General features: G+C 40.4%; 1 protein-coding gene across 3 annotated transcripts in view; it reads left to right on the top strand.

Annotated features, from left to right (window-relative positions):
• The first annotated feature begins 1,112 nt into the window (after positions 1-1,112).
• ZNF570 (zinc finger protein 570) overlaps positions 1,113-13,989 on the top strand; it is a 30,341-nt gene continuing 17,464 nt past the window's right edge. Inside the window, exons 1-4 of one of the 3 annotated variants that reach the window (XM_080827806.1) lie at positions 1,113-1,280; positions 2,015-2,200; positions 7,405-7,531; positions 7,858-7,953. In XM_080827806.1, coding sequence (XP_080683932.1) covers positions 2,168-2,200; positions 7,405-7,531; positions 7,858-7,953 — 256 coding nt within the window. In that variant the 5' untranslated portion in view covers positions 1,113-1,280; positions 2,015-2,167. The remainder of the gene's footprint in view (positions 1,281-2,014; positions 2,201-7,404; positions 7,532-7,857; positions 7,954-13,989) is intronic. The other 2 variants (XM_080827807.1, XM_080827808.1) reach the window with 2 other exon arrangements.

Here is a 13,989-nt window from a genome sequence, read left to right as displayed (position 1 = left end):
TGTCCATGTCTATCCCAGCACCTTGAAGAGCATCTGGCACACAGCTGGTGCTTTCTAATTAGATACCTCAGAGAAAAATTTCAATCACAATCCACATCCATTAGACTAGTGCTCAGGACCTGTCACACACACTATCCTATTACATTCTTACCCCACTCTCCACCAGTCAGTCCCTTTCTGTATAACACATTCTCTCAGGTAATACCACAAATGTCACACAATAACACAACCTTACACATGGTCACAGAAAACCAGCATACCCACCCTAACACCCAGAGTTTTACACAGAAACACACACAATGACAGAATCAAAGGGTCATGCAGCAACTCACAAAATTACAGTCCTGTGACAGAACTTGTGGGGAGACAATAAATAAAAACTTAAAATACAAACGCTATTGTTCTAAGGGAGTATGGATCAGATTGAGGCGGTCAGAGAGGTGTGATCAGGGCAGGCCTTTTTGGAGACGTGACAGTATCTGAAAGGACAGAGTAAGGGAACTTTGAAGATACCCAGCAGAAGAGCCATTTTAGTAAGGGGAGGGGGACACATTCACACCCATAATCACCAAATCACAAATACAAGAACCGTACACAAAGGGTGACACTCTTCCTTTGGATCTTCAAGCTAACCCATTCCGAACCAAAAACGCCCTAGGGAAGGCAGAGTTGGGTGGAATTATAGTGCACCTGCGCACTCTACTCTCTGCTCTCCCTGTCCCACACAGTTTTTTCGGGTACCCCAGCTCAATTGTAGGAGCACGTCCCTCACCCCGTTTGTGCGGACCGCACACACGAACCGCACCCCCTGGGGCCTGGCTACTCGGCACCTCTAAGTTCTCCGCCCCGTTGCAAAGGGAGGTGGACCAAGCACTTGTGTCTGCGCACTTCAGTCCCAGTCCGTCTAGTTGACGCTCGACCCGGTTCCTTTGGCGGACCCAGGATCCGAGGTGAGATTTAGGCTCCCTCTGCAGTGCCAGGAACAGCCCGGCGTGAGGAGGACCCGAGGCCGAGGGGCTCCGTTACTAACACCCAACGACGCCGCGCCAGTGCAGTCGGACTCTGCAGCGCCGCTTTTTCTGGTCTGGACTACATTTCCCAGTGGCCCCTGCGAGCACAGGGCCGGCGGTCCCTTTGTGTCCTCCGGAGGCCCAGTCGCTTCTTTCCGGGCCCGCGGGGGTGGGTTCCCATCAGACTCTTAAGGCAGGAGGTGGGCCAGAATAGAGATTGCCCGAGCCTTCGGAGCAGGGACGGGATCTTTCCGCAGTTGACTTCTGCAGGTAGGGAATGGGCTGAGGAGTGGGCTGTGGTTCACCCGGACGGCGGTTCCCGGGCCCTCGGTGTGACTCTAGGTGCGAGATGGTGGTTGGTTGTCATACAGTGTGAGGCTGTCATCTGATGTGACTGTGCACGTCGTATCTGTGACTGTGGGTGCAGGCGAGTCGATGGTGCTACAGAGTGTGAGACTGTGAGTGGGGGTGGGAGGGTATTGTGTCCCCCGTTGTTCCAGTACCCACGGCCTCTTTGTAACTGGAGTTGTGTGAGTGTAAACGTAGGTTGTGATACCCTAGTGTTTGAGACTTGGAGCTACGGATGAGCGTGACGGGGTGAGGCTGCCCATACCCATGACGACTGATTGTTCTGTGTATAAGACCGTGGATGGCGCTGTAGTTTTTAAGAATGAGTAGGTGGGGGTACTGAGTGAGACTGTGTGCCGCCAATATCTTTTGAAGCTAGCCAGGTGATGCCAGTGTGCCACCAAGTTTCAGAATCACTGGTCTATTTATTGGAGAGAAGAAAGACTGGAGTCAGGAAGACCTTTGTTTGATCTGGGTACTGTTATTCATTAGTTGTGTGTCTTTATGTAAATGATTACATTCCTTGGAGTCTTTATTTGTAAAAATCTAGAAAATCTATTGCTAAAATAATAAATTAGGAAGTGATTTAGTCATGGGTTAAATTGCATGCAAACAAATTTCTAGATCTCTCCCTTATGCTTTCTCTCTGTTGGAAGGAAGGGTGCAACAGAAGGAAAGAGAAGCTGAAAAATTCTAGGTTGGTGGTTCTGGATGCTGCAAGGAAACCCTAGTTTTTCATGTTCTCTTCCCCATCTCAGTCATCTGAGGACACTACCATTTCCCAAGAGAAGAGCTAAGGGGAGGAAAGAATGGCTGTTGGACTTCTTAAAGCCATGTACCAGGTGAGTTGGTGTTTTCTATTTCCTGAGATATTTTACTGTTCTTTATACCAAACAGATATTAACTTTGCTTTTGCTGAAACTTTCCTGGGTAAGTAATCGTGTCACTTATTATATCCCTCCTGCAGCTGATTCCTACCTCTTTCAGGATAAATGCTGAAGTCCTTGCCTTAGCCTGCAAGGCTGTACATAATCTGGTCGACTTTTTGAGCTCAGGTAATCACTCCATTTGTAACTCACTCACTCAGTTCTAGTAGTGAGCTGAGTACATTAAGAAAAAAATTTTTTTTTACCTGAATACATTCTTAACTCATAGACTTGTACTTGCTGTTCCCTCTGCCTGGAATGCTATTCCCCAAGATACAGACTAACTTCTTCATTGTAGACTCTGCTCAAACATTCATTCTCTCAACATATTTTTATTGAGCACCTGTTGAGTAAGAAGGCTTAGTCCTTGGTCCTCTTCTCCACCTACGCTCACTCCTTTGGTAATCTCATTCTGTCTCATGGCTTTAAATGCCATCTATATGCCAACAGTCACCAAATTATATATAGTCAAGACCTCTCTCCTGAAATGCAGACTTGTATATCCAGCTACCTACTTAGCATCTTCATTTGGTTGTATAATGATACCTCAAACTCAAATGTCTCAAACTTAGTGAAACAAGCCATTAGAAGTTTGGGGGCATAGAAGTGACATGATCTAATTCTCACTTAATAGAATCACTCTGGCTGCTGTTGAGAATAAACTGAATGGGACAAGGATAGAAATAGGAAAACCAATTAGGAAACTTTTACATACGTCCCTGTCTCAGGTACACAAGGTAAAATCTTCTATCATGAAGTTCTGGTTGTTCTATGTTCAAAATATATCCAGAAGTTGACCACTTTTACTACCATTACTGCTTCCATTCTGGTCCGAACTGTCATCTCTCATCTAGGTTATTGCTTTGCTCTTCTACCTTTTCTTTCTACTTTCACCCTTCCTCTCTTTTAGCCTATTCTCAACAGAGCAGTCAAAGTGATTCTTTTACACAAGTCATATTATATGATTCTTCATGGTAGGAATAGAAACAATAGAAAGTATAGAAAATTCTTTCAAATATTTTAGCTGTAAGGGAATAAGAGAAAGGGTAGTAACTGAAGTGTGGTCAACAAGGTTTTTTCAAGATAGGTTTATAGCTGTATTCTGATGTTTAAGATTCAGTAGAAAGGGAAATTTGAAGATGAAGAAAAGTGAAGAGGGAGAAAAAAAAAAGTGAAGAGGGGATTGCTGGAACACTGCTTGAGTAGGAGGACGACCTGAGGTCTACTGGACAAGTGGAGGGGTCAGACTTTGCTAAGAAAGTGTTTGTTCATATAGACTAGTAATAGGAGCAAGTTAGAGTATGTCGGGACAGTGCAGGTAGATGTGTAGATGTTGTGGGAGTTTGAAGAAATTCTCCTAGAATGGATTTTGGATTTTGTTTTGTTTTGTTTTGTTTTTTTAAAGATTTATTTATTTATTTATTTGACAGACAGAGATCACAAGTAGGCAGAGAGGCAGGCAGAGAGAGAGGGGGAAGCAGGCTCCCCGCTGAGCAGAGAGCCCAATGCGGGGCTCGATCCCAGGACCCTGAGATCATGACCTGAGCCGAAGGTAGAGGCTTTAACCCACTGAGCCACCCAGGTGCCCCTGGATTTTGGTTTTTGAATGAAACAGAAAGCAAGATCATTGGTAAGGATGAGGAAAAAGGTTTTGAATATTTGAGGGGAGAGGGAAAGTATGGAACGGTCATTTAGGGGAGTAGGGACATGAACGGACTAGAGAAATGTACCATATAGGGATTTTGGCCCTCTTGAGGTTCGTGTCATGAATTTAAAGTGAGACCAATTGACATGATTGGTGTGATTTTCTCCAGGAAAGTACAGTGGTTCAAGGTACAGAAATAGAATATGCTGAGAGATGGCAGTGGTTTAACCAGGTGGGTAAGGACAGGGAAGTCGAGGGTATGGTGATTATAACAAATGGTCATGCTAGGAAGTGAAAACATGGTAAGTCAGTGATTTGTAGGTTCTAGTGGGATCTAAGAATTATCCTAATTGGGGTACCAGAGGGCAAAAGTTGGAATATAGGAGGTAGAAGTCAGAGTGGGAGAGTTAGGATTAGGGAGGGTTTGCTCCTTACTGGTAATGACAAAGTCTGGGGCATGGCATTGGAAGTGAATGACTATTGAAGTGTGGAGGACAAGACTACAGGAGGAGAGAAGGGACACAGAACTGGGAGGCCTGGTTGTTGGGAGGATTATTTATACAGATACTGAAATGACCAAAGATTATGTATGATAGGAGTAGCGTTGGAGAGAGTGACAGTGAGCCAGGCTCTGAAGTGCTGAAGGAATGACAGAGTATTGGTATCTACCAGGAACTGGTAGACAACTAAAACAGGGAGGGATGATAGAGTCTGATTTCATGAGATTTAAAACTAGGTGTCTTTCAGGGAGGTGGGAGGAGTAATGGTCTAAAAATAAATGTAAGGAGCAGAGAGATCACCTGCCTTACCTCCAGGTGCTGTGGTACAAGGAATGTGGGAAATAAAAACACTCACCACATGACAGGGCTTCAAGGGAAGTAGTCAGTCCTCTCAGCTAGGAGCCGTGTTTCTGTGCAGGCAGAAAGGTGAAGAGAATGGTTGACTTTCTTCATCCTGGTTTAATTATAATTATGAATGGATATTGAAACCAAGTATTTGGTTAGAGATCAACATTTTCTTTTCAATTTTTTTAAATTCCAGTGTAGTTACTTACAGTGCTATATTAGTTTTCAGGTGTACAATATAGTGATCTCATGGTTGTATATATTACTTGGTGCGCACCAAAACCAGTGCGTTCCTAATCCCCCTCACCTACTTCACCTATCTGCCTCCCCCCACCTCCCCTCTGGTAACCTTCTGTTTGTTCTCTATAGTTAAGGATCTGTTTTTTGGTTTATCTCTCTTTCCCCCCCTTTGTTCATTTGCTTTGTTTCTTAAATTCCGCATGAGTGAAGTCATATGGTATTTATCTTTCTCTGACCTATTTCACTTAGCATTATACTCTCTAGCTCCTTTCGTGTTGTTGCGAATGGCAAGATTTCATTCTTTTTTATGGCTGAGTAATATTCCATGGTGTGTGTGTGTGTGTGTGTGTGTGTGTGTGTGTGTGTGTAGAGAGAGGTCAAATATTTTTAAGAGATCATTTGTTAGAGATCAGGTATTTTAAAGTAATAATTTAAAGCTCCTTATGTTGATGTCATTATTTTCATTAACTTTCATTCAAAGAATCATTGAAAAGTTTATGTCATATATGAAAAATAGTTATACATTTATTATATATATTTATATAAGGTAAGGAAAACATTTTTGGAAGCATATATGGCATATGAACCAAACTCTTAACAGGAACATTTCTGCAATATATGAGGGATGTTATTGGTTGGGCAGAGATGAAGAAATTCGCAAACTACTTAGCATTATAAATAAGAAAAAGTTACTGAGTGTGGTAAAACACTTTTTTAAAAGTAACTTGGAAAAAATAAAAGAATTTTTTAAAAGATTTTATTTATTTATTTGAGAGAGAGACAGTGATAGCAACAGAGATAGCAAGAGAGAGCACAAGCAGGGAAGAGAGGGCGAAGCAGGCTCCCTGCTGAGCAAGGCTCAATCTTAGGACCTGGGATCCCAGGATCCCATCATGACCTGAGCTGAAGGGAGATGCTTAACTGACTGAGCCACCCAGGCACCCCTGTAAAACACTTTAATAATTTTTATTCTGTAGAGACAGTTTAACTATGACAAAATTATATCAAATGCCCAATAAATGTTTTCTTGCCTTGACAGATTCACCTCTTCTAAAAATTATATACACACACAAACAGGTGTTAGCTTTCATCAGCAGGCGGTCGCATTATAGAAACCTAAAATCCAGCTGAATCACAGCATAGCTCCAAATTTTAAGAACTTTGCCTAGCCCCTATAGGCAGAAGCAGTATTCTGAGAAGAACACCCATTTCTTTCTTTCTTTTTTTAAGATTTTATTTATTAATTTGACAGAGAGAGAGAGAGATCACAAGGAGACCGAGCAGCAGGTGGTGGGGTGGGGCGGGGAGCAGGCTCCCTGCTGAGTAGAGAGCCCCACGCGGGGCTTGATCCCAGGACCCTGAGATCATGACCTGAGCTGAAGGCAGAGGCTTAACCCACTGAGCCACCCAGGCACCCCCACCCATTTCTTTATACAAAATTTTAAGTACTCTGGGTTAAAGTATTTGAATTTTAATAGAATTGATGATTTGCTGTCCTTAGTCTAGCACAATTTTCAGAGATATAGCAAGAACTTTCTGGTCTCCCTCTCTCTTTTTTAAAAGATTTATTTATTTATTTGAGAGAGAAAGAGAGCATGCACAAGGGGAGGGGCAGAGGGAGAGAGACTACAAGCTGAGCACACAGCCTGACAATGGAACTCGATCTCAGGACCCTGAGATCATGACCTGATCAGAAACCAATAGTGGGATGCTTAATTCACTGTGCCACCCGGGTACCCCAGCACTTCCTGGTCTCATTTTTAATCCTCTCATAGTTTCTTGAACTCTTCAAACTGATCATTCATTAATTCAGTTTATTCAGCAAATATTTGAATGTCTCATGTGTGCCAAATACTGTCCTATAACTAGGGCTATAACAGTGAGCAAAGCAAAAATGTATTCTGCCCTCATGGACTTCACTTTTTTTTTTTAAAGATTTTATTTATTTATTTGACAGAGATCACAAGCAGGCAGAGAGGCAGGCAGAGAGAGAGGGGGAAACAGGCTCCCTGCTGAGCAGAGAGCCCTATTCGGGGCTCGATCCCAGGACCCTGAGATCATGACCTGAGCCGAAGGCAGGGGCTTAACCACTGAGCAACCCAGGTGCCCCTGGACTTCAAATTTTAGTGGAGGTTGGGAGCACACAATAACAAAATAATTAAGTGCCATGGCAAACAACAAAGGAGGGTTAGGGAAATACAGAATAGGAGTAAGAGCTTGCTATTTTAATACAGAATGATCTGAGAAGTCCAAGAGGCCTGGGGGGGAACGTGCTTGACAATTTTGATTTGAGGATGTAATATCAGGGAAAGCACAGTACACTTAGGGCAAAACAAGTAAGGTGAATATGGTAAGAGATGAAGTTATTTCATTGATTTATTTCATTTCAGGAGTTGGTAACCTTCAGAGATGTGGCTGTAGATTTCTCCCAAGAGGAGTGGGACTGTCTAAATTCTTCTCAGAGGCATCTGTATAGTAATGTGATGTTGGAGAACTACCGGATCTTGGTGTCCCTAGGTAAGAATATCTTATCCTTGTAAAATTGAGCTTCTGCTCATAAGGGCCTCTTTGCTACCATTATTGTGAATCTTTGGGTGGCATCCTCAGTGCTTGGCTGAAGTTGCTGTGCCAAAGTAATGGTTTAATATTTGTAAAGTTGCCAGTAGATGGGTCTGTTATTAATCTGTGTTGGAAGCTTCAGCTTTCCTGTAATTTGAATACATGTCCTTTATATATTTTTCTCTGGCTAACTGTAAACTTCCTCTTCCCTGTTAATCAAAGGATTGGTTATAAGTTATGGGATATCCTCTGCATGACCAGATTGTTTCTTTTCATACATGCAGGACTTTGCTTTTCTAAGCCAAATGTGATATTATTGTTGGAACAAGGGAAAGAGCCCTGGATGGTGAAGAGAGAGCTGGCAAAAGGCTTGTGCTCAGGTGAGTGAAGAGGAAATAGGCAGGCAAAAACCTCTGGAGATGATGGCTCAGCCTGACTTAGAGGTATCACCTCTTCATTCTTCTTTGTTGGCATGTTCTTTGATGTTCTAGGTCTTACTAGAAACTTGAGGCCTTTTAATGTGCTCTCCAATTTATTCTTCATGGTCCCTCCTTTAATACTTTGCTCCCTCCTTTCTAAAAACTCATCTATTCTGAGTCTCATTCCTTCCTAGTTTCATAAGTCTCTTCCAGTCTTTTAATCTTTTCCTAATCTGATAAACTTTTTGAGCTGTACAGACAGCTGTAACTAAAGGGCCAGATTCAAGTCTTGATTCTTACATGCAGTAAAATTTTAGGCAAGTTACTTAACCTCTCTACTTTTATTTTGTTATCTATAAAATGGAATATACTTTTCTTTTATTTTTTTAATATTTTATTTATTTATTCGACAGACAGAGATCACAAGTAGGCAGAGAAGCAGGCAGAGAGAGAGAGGAGGAGGAAGCAGGCTTCCCGCTGAGCAGAGAGCCCGATGCGGGGCTTGATCCCAGGACCCTGGGATCATGACCTGGGCTGAAGGCAGAGGCTTTAACCCACTGAGCCACCCAGGTGCCCCCTTTTTAAAAATTTCTTTTCAGTGCTCCAGAATTCATTGTTTATGCACCACACCCAGTGCTCCATGCAATACGTGCCCTCCTTAATACCCACCACCAGGCTCACCCAACCTTCCATCCCCTCCCCTCCAAAACCCTCAGTTTGTTTCTCAGAGTCCACAGTCTTTCATGGTTCGTCTCCCCCTCCAATTTCCCCCAACCTACTTCTCCTCTCCATCTCCCCTTGTCCTCCATGTTATGTGTTATGCTCCACAAATAAGTGAAACCATACGATAATTGACTTTCTCTGTTTGACTCATTTCACTCAGCATAATCTCTTCCAGTCCTGCCCATGTTGATACAAAAGTTGGGTATTCATCCTTTCTCATGGAGGCATAATACTCCATAGTATATATGAACCATATCTTCTTTATCCATTCATCTGTTGAAGGGCATCTTGGTTCTTTCCACAGTTTGGCAACTGTGGCAATTGTTGCTATGAACATTAGGGTATAGATGGCCCTTCTTTTCACTACATCTGTATCTTTTGTGGTAAACACCCAGTAGTGCAATTACAGGGTCATAGGGTAGCTCTACATTTAATTTCTTAAGGAATCTCCACACTGTTTTCCAAAGTGGCTGCACCAACTTGCATTCCCACCAACAGTGTAAGAGGTTTCCCCTTTCTCCACATCCTCTCCAACACATGTTGTTTACTATCTTGTTAATTTTGGCCATTCTAACTGGTGTAAGGTGGTATCTCAATGTGGTTTTGCTTTGAATCTCCCTTATGGCTGGTGGTGATGAACATTTTTTCATGTGTCTGTTAGCCATTTGTATGTCGTCTTTGGAGATATACTTTTAAAGTGCTTTAACAATTCTCTTCTCATATTGTGAACTCAAAGGCTGTTAGTTGCTATTGTTGTAGTAGTAGTGTATCTCCAAATGCCTTGTTTTTCTCTTAATGGTAAGTTCATTCATTCTTTCATTCCTTTCATCAACATTTATTGAATTTTTGAAGATTACATGCAAGATGCTAGAGCACTGTGTATTTGTAGAAGTTATCAAACAATTGATGGGCCAGTAGCAGAGATACAATATTAAACTATAAATGGCATATGTGAGAAGAAAGCTGACACAAGGAAGCTCAGAGAAAGAGGTGAGAGGCCAAAGAGTCTGGGTAACTGAGAAGATGATGGTCTCTATATAACACAGGTGAGAAGCTAGAAAACATTTGAGAGAGAATAAATTAAGAGTTTAGGTTTGTGGCATAGGAAGGAGTTTTAGTTAGACATAGGAAGCATTAGGTAAAACAGAAGACTAAAGTTAAAAGGAAAATGAGTGTTACTGTAAATATCTCTGTCAATATCACTCAACTCACCCCCACCAGTACTTCTCCCCTGTCTTTTATGTCCTTGTTCAATTTTTTAAAAACAATATTTGATGTGAAACTGTAGTGTCAAGGAATATACGATTAAATTTTGTTAATTATTATTACTAAATAAATCACACATACATGAATGTATATTAGCATATGTATATGGTTTAAATAGTAATAGAACAAAACCCATGTACCTACTTCTTAGCTTAAGAAATAGAAAATTGTTGGGGTGCCTGGCTGGCTCAGTTGGTAGAGCATGCCCCATGTTGGGTATAGAGATTACTTAAAAAAAAAAAAAAAGGAAATAAGAAATTGTCAATGCCATTATAGGCCTTTGAGGGCTGCCTAATGATAAACCATTCCCCACCCGTGGCCTATCCCTACCCCTTACCAGAGAAACCATTATTCTACAATTTTGCTTATCTTTTCTTGACTTTTCTTAATAGTTGTGCCATTACCCTTAAGCAAAATATGATGTTTGTGTATTTTCAACTTTTTACATCTGAAAATATGTGGTGCATGTAATTCTGACTTTTTTTTTCAACTCAAAATTATATTCCTGAGGGGGTTCTGGGTGGCTCAGTCAGTTAAGCATCTGACTCTTGACTTTGGCTCAGGTCATGATCTCAGGATTGTGAGAGTGAGCTCTGAGTCGGGCTCCCTGCTCAGTGGAGAGTCTGCTTCTCTCTCGCTCTCTGCCCCTCCCCTCACTTTTAGTTTTCTCAATTGTTTGCTGTGCTGGATTTTATTTATTTTTTTTTCCAGAAGGTTTTTATTTTGATGTAGTCCCAATAATTTTTTTCCTTTTATTTCCCATCCCTAAGAGGACTTATCTAGAAAAAAGTTGCTCAGCATATTTCAGAGAAATTACTGTCTGTGCTCTCCTATAGGATTTTTATGGCCTCAGACTTCACATACAGGTTTTTAATCTATTTTGAGGGGGTTTTTTTGGTGTGTGTATGGCATAAGAAAGTGGTCTAGTTTCATTCTTTTACATATTGCTGTCTAGTTTTCCCAACAACATTTGTTGAAGAGACTGCCTTTTTTCCATTGGATGGTCTTTCCTGCTTTGTCAGAAATTAATTGACCATATAATTGTGGTTTCATTTCTGGATTTTCTACTCTGTTCTTTTGATCTATGTGTCTGTTTTTGTGCTAATACCATATTGTTGGCTTTTTTTTAAGATTTTGTTTTTAAGTAATCTCTATACCCAAGGTGGTGCTCAAATTTACAATCCTCAGATCAAGAGTGGCATGCTCCACCGACTGAGCCAGCCACGTACTCCTGGTACCATACTCTTTGGATTATGACAGCTTTGTAGTATAACTCAAGTCTGGAATTATGATGCCTCCAGCTTTGCTTTGCTTTTTCTAGGTTGCTTTGGCTATTTGAGCCAAAGCTCTTTGTGGTTCCTTACACATTTTAGGATTTATCTGCTCTACTTCTGTGAAAAATGCTGTTGGCATTTTTATAGGGATTGCATTAAATGTATAGATCGCTTTGGTCAATATAGACATTTTAACAGTATTTGTTCTTCCCATCCATGAGCATGAGATATTTTCTTTGTGTCATCTTCATTTTCTTTCATCAGTATTTATAGTTTTCAGATCCCAGGTCTTTCACCTCTTTGCCTAGGTTTATTTATAGGTGTCTTACTACTTTTGATGCTGATTAGAGAGCCCTATGTGGAGCTCGATCCCAGGTCTCTGGGATCATGACCTGAGCCGAAGGCAGAGGCTTTAACCCACTGAGCCACCTAGGCACCCCTCTGCTATTTCATTTTTGGTGTATGGAAATGCAACAGATTTCTGTACATTTGGTATCCTGTAACATTTATAATCACTACTCATTTATCAGTTTTAGCAATTTTTTGGTGGAGTCTTTTGGATTTTTCTATTATATATAGTATCATGTCATCTAATAGTGAAGGCATCCTTTTTTATTTGGATGCTTTTTATTTCATATAGTTGTGTGATGATAGCAGGCATTCTTGCTCACTTTTGGTCTTAATGAGAGTGCTTTCATATTTTGTTATTAATAACTCTGATATTTAAAGGTTTTTGGATCTTTTTGCTTCTGTTTGCTAGAGTTTCATTATAGAAAGCTTTTGAAAGGCATCTGGGTGGCTCAGTTGGTTGGGCGTCTGCCTTTGACTCAGATCATGGTCCCAGGGTTCTGAGATTGAGTCCCACATTGGGCTCTCTGCTCAGTGGGAAGCCTGCTTCTCTCTCTCCCTTTGCCTGGAGCTCCCCCTGCTTGTGCTCTCTCTATCAAATAAATAAATAAAATCTTAAAAAAAAAAAAGAAAGCTTTTACGTTTTAACAAATGTTTTTCCAGCTCTGTAGATGATTAGATGGTTTTTAGTTTTTCATCTGTTAACATGGTGAATTACATATTACATTTTTAATGTTGAACTAACTTTATAGACCTGAGACAAACCCCTTTATATATTTTTCATTCATGGCTACTTGCTGCTTGCCAATATATTTTTTAGGTTTTTTGCATCTACAGTAATCAGTGAGAAAGGTTGATGTTCAATTTTTCCTTCATGTACTCTTCTTGTCAGATTTTGGAATCAAGATACTAGTCTCTTAACATTTATTGGTGGGTATTCCTCTTTTTTCTTCCTTAGAATAATTTGTGTAAAATCAAAATTCTTTGTTTTTTGAATGGTAGAACTTTGTTCATCTTGGCCTGTGATTTTTCTTATGAAAAGGGTTTAAACAACTAATTCAATTTGTTATAAGATCCTGTTTCTCTTATAATCATGGAGTTTTGGTATTTTTCTAAGAATTTCTATGTCTTATGTAAATATTCAAATTTATTATATAAAGTTGTCCATTATCTTCTCTTATCTAAAGTTGGCAGTGTATGTAATTATGACCTATTTTTTTTCTTCCAAAAAGGGAGAAACAAATTTTTCCATGGATTTCTCTTTTTTTTTTGTATTTTCAGACACTTTTCACTTCACTGATCCTCTCTAATTTATCTTTTTAAAAATTTCATGGGGGTGCTCGCTTCGGCAGCACATATACTAAAAAAAAAAAAATTTCATGGGGGTGCCTGGATGGCTCAGTCAGTTGAATGTCTCCCTTCGGCTCACGTCATGATCCCAGAGTCCTGGGATCGAGCCCCACATCAGGCTCTCTGCTCACTGCCTGTTTCTCCATCTCCTCTGCCTGCTGCTCCCCCTGCCTATGCTCTCTCCCTCTGTCAAATAAATAAAAATCTCTTAAAAATTTCATTAATTTCTCTTCTTTATTATTTAATTCTTCCCATGTTTGTTTATGCTATTCTCTCCTTTTTAAACTTTTTTAAAAAAAGATTTTATTTATTTATTCGACAGAGAGAAAGAGAGATCACAAGTAGGCAGAGAGGTAGGCAGAGAGAGAGGGGGAAGCAGGCTCCCTGCTGAGCCAAGAGCCCAATGTGGGGCTCGATCCCAGGACCCTGGGATCATGACCCGAGCCGAAGGCAGAGGCTTTAACCCGCTGAGCCACCCAGGCACCCCAATCTTTTTTTAACTTTTAAAGTTAGATAATTCATTGTTTATGAAGATTTCTCTTTTCTATTATAAGCACTTAAGACTATATTAGGAATAGGGGCACCTGACTGGCTCACTTAGTGGAACATATGACTCTTGATTTTGGGATTGTGAGTTCAAGCCCTATACTGGGTATAGTGATTACTTAGAAATAAAAATTTTTAAGACCATATTAGGAATATATTCCACATATTTTGATAGGTTGTGTTTTTGTTATCATGTATATCTAAGCATTTTCTAATTTCCATTGATTTTTTTTGTGGACCCATGAATTACTTGGGATTTTTAGGTTCCAAATTCAAGTTTTTGTTTCTTTAACTGCACTGTAGTTAGAGAATATGGTCTATTTAATTCAAATTCTTTAAAATTTAATTTATGTATTAGTGATTAATTTTGGTAAATAGTTGGTGTGTCCTAGGAAATAATATCTGTTTCTGGTTGTGCAATATATAGCATTTGATATATGCCCTTTGGATTAGCTCATTAATTTTGCTGATCAAATCTTCTGTATCATTG

Source organism: Martes martes (genome assembly GCF_963455335.1).
Source record: "Martes martes genome assembly, chromosome: 17".
NCBI classification, from domain to species: Eukaryota; Metazoa; Chordata; class Mammalia; order Carnivora; family Mustelidae; genus Martes; species Martes martes.
The sequence above is the reverse complement of the archived record's forward strand: the minus strand, read 5'-3'. Positions and strand labels throughout refer to the sequence as shown.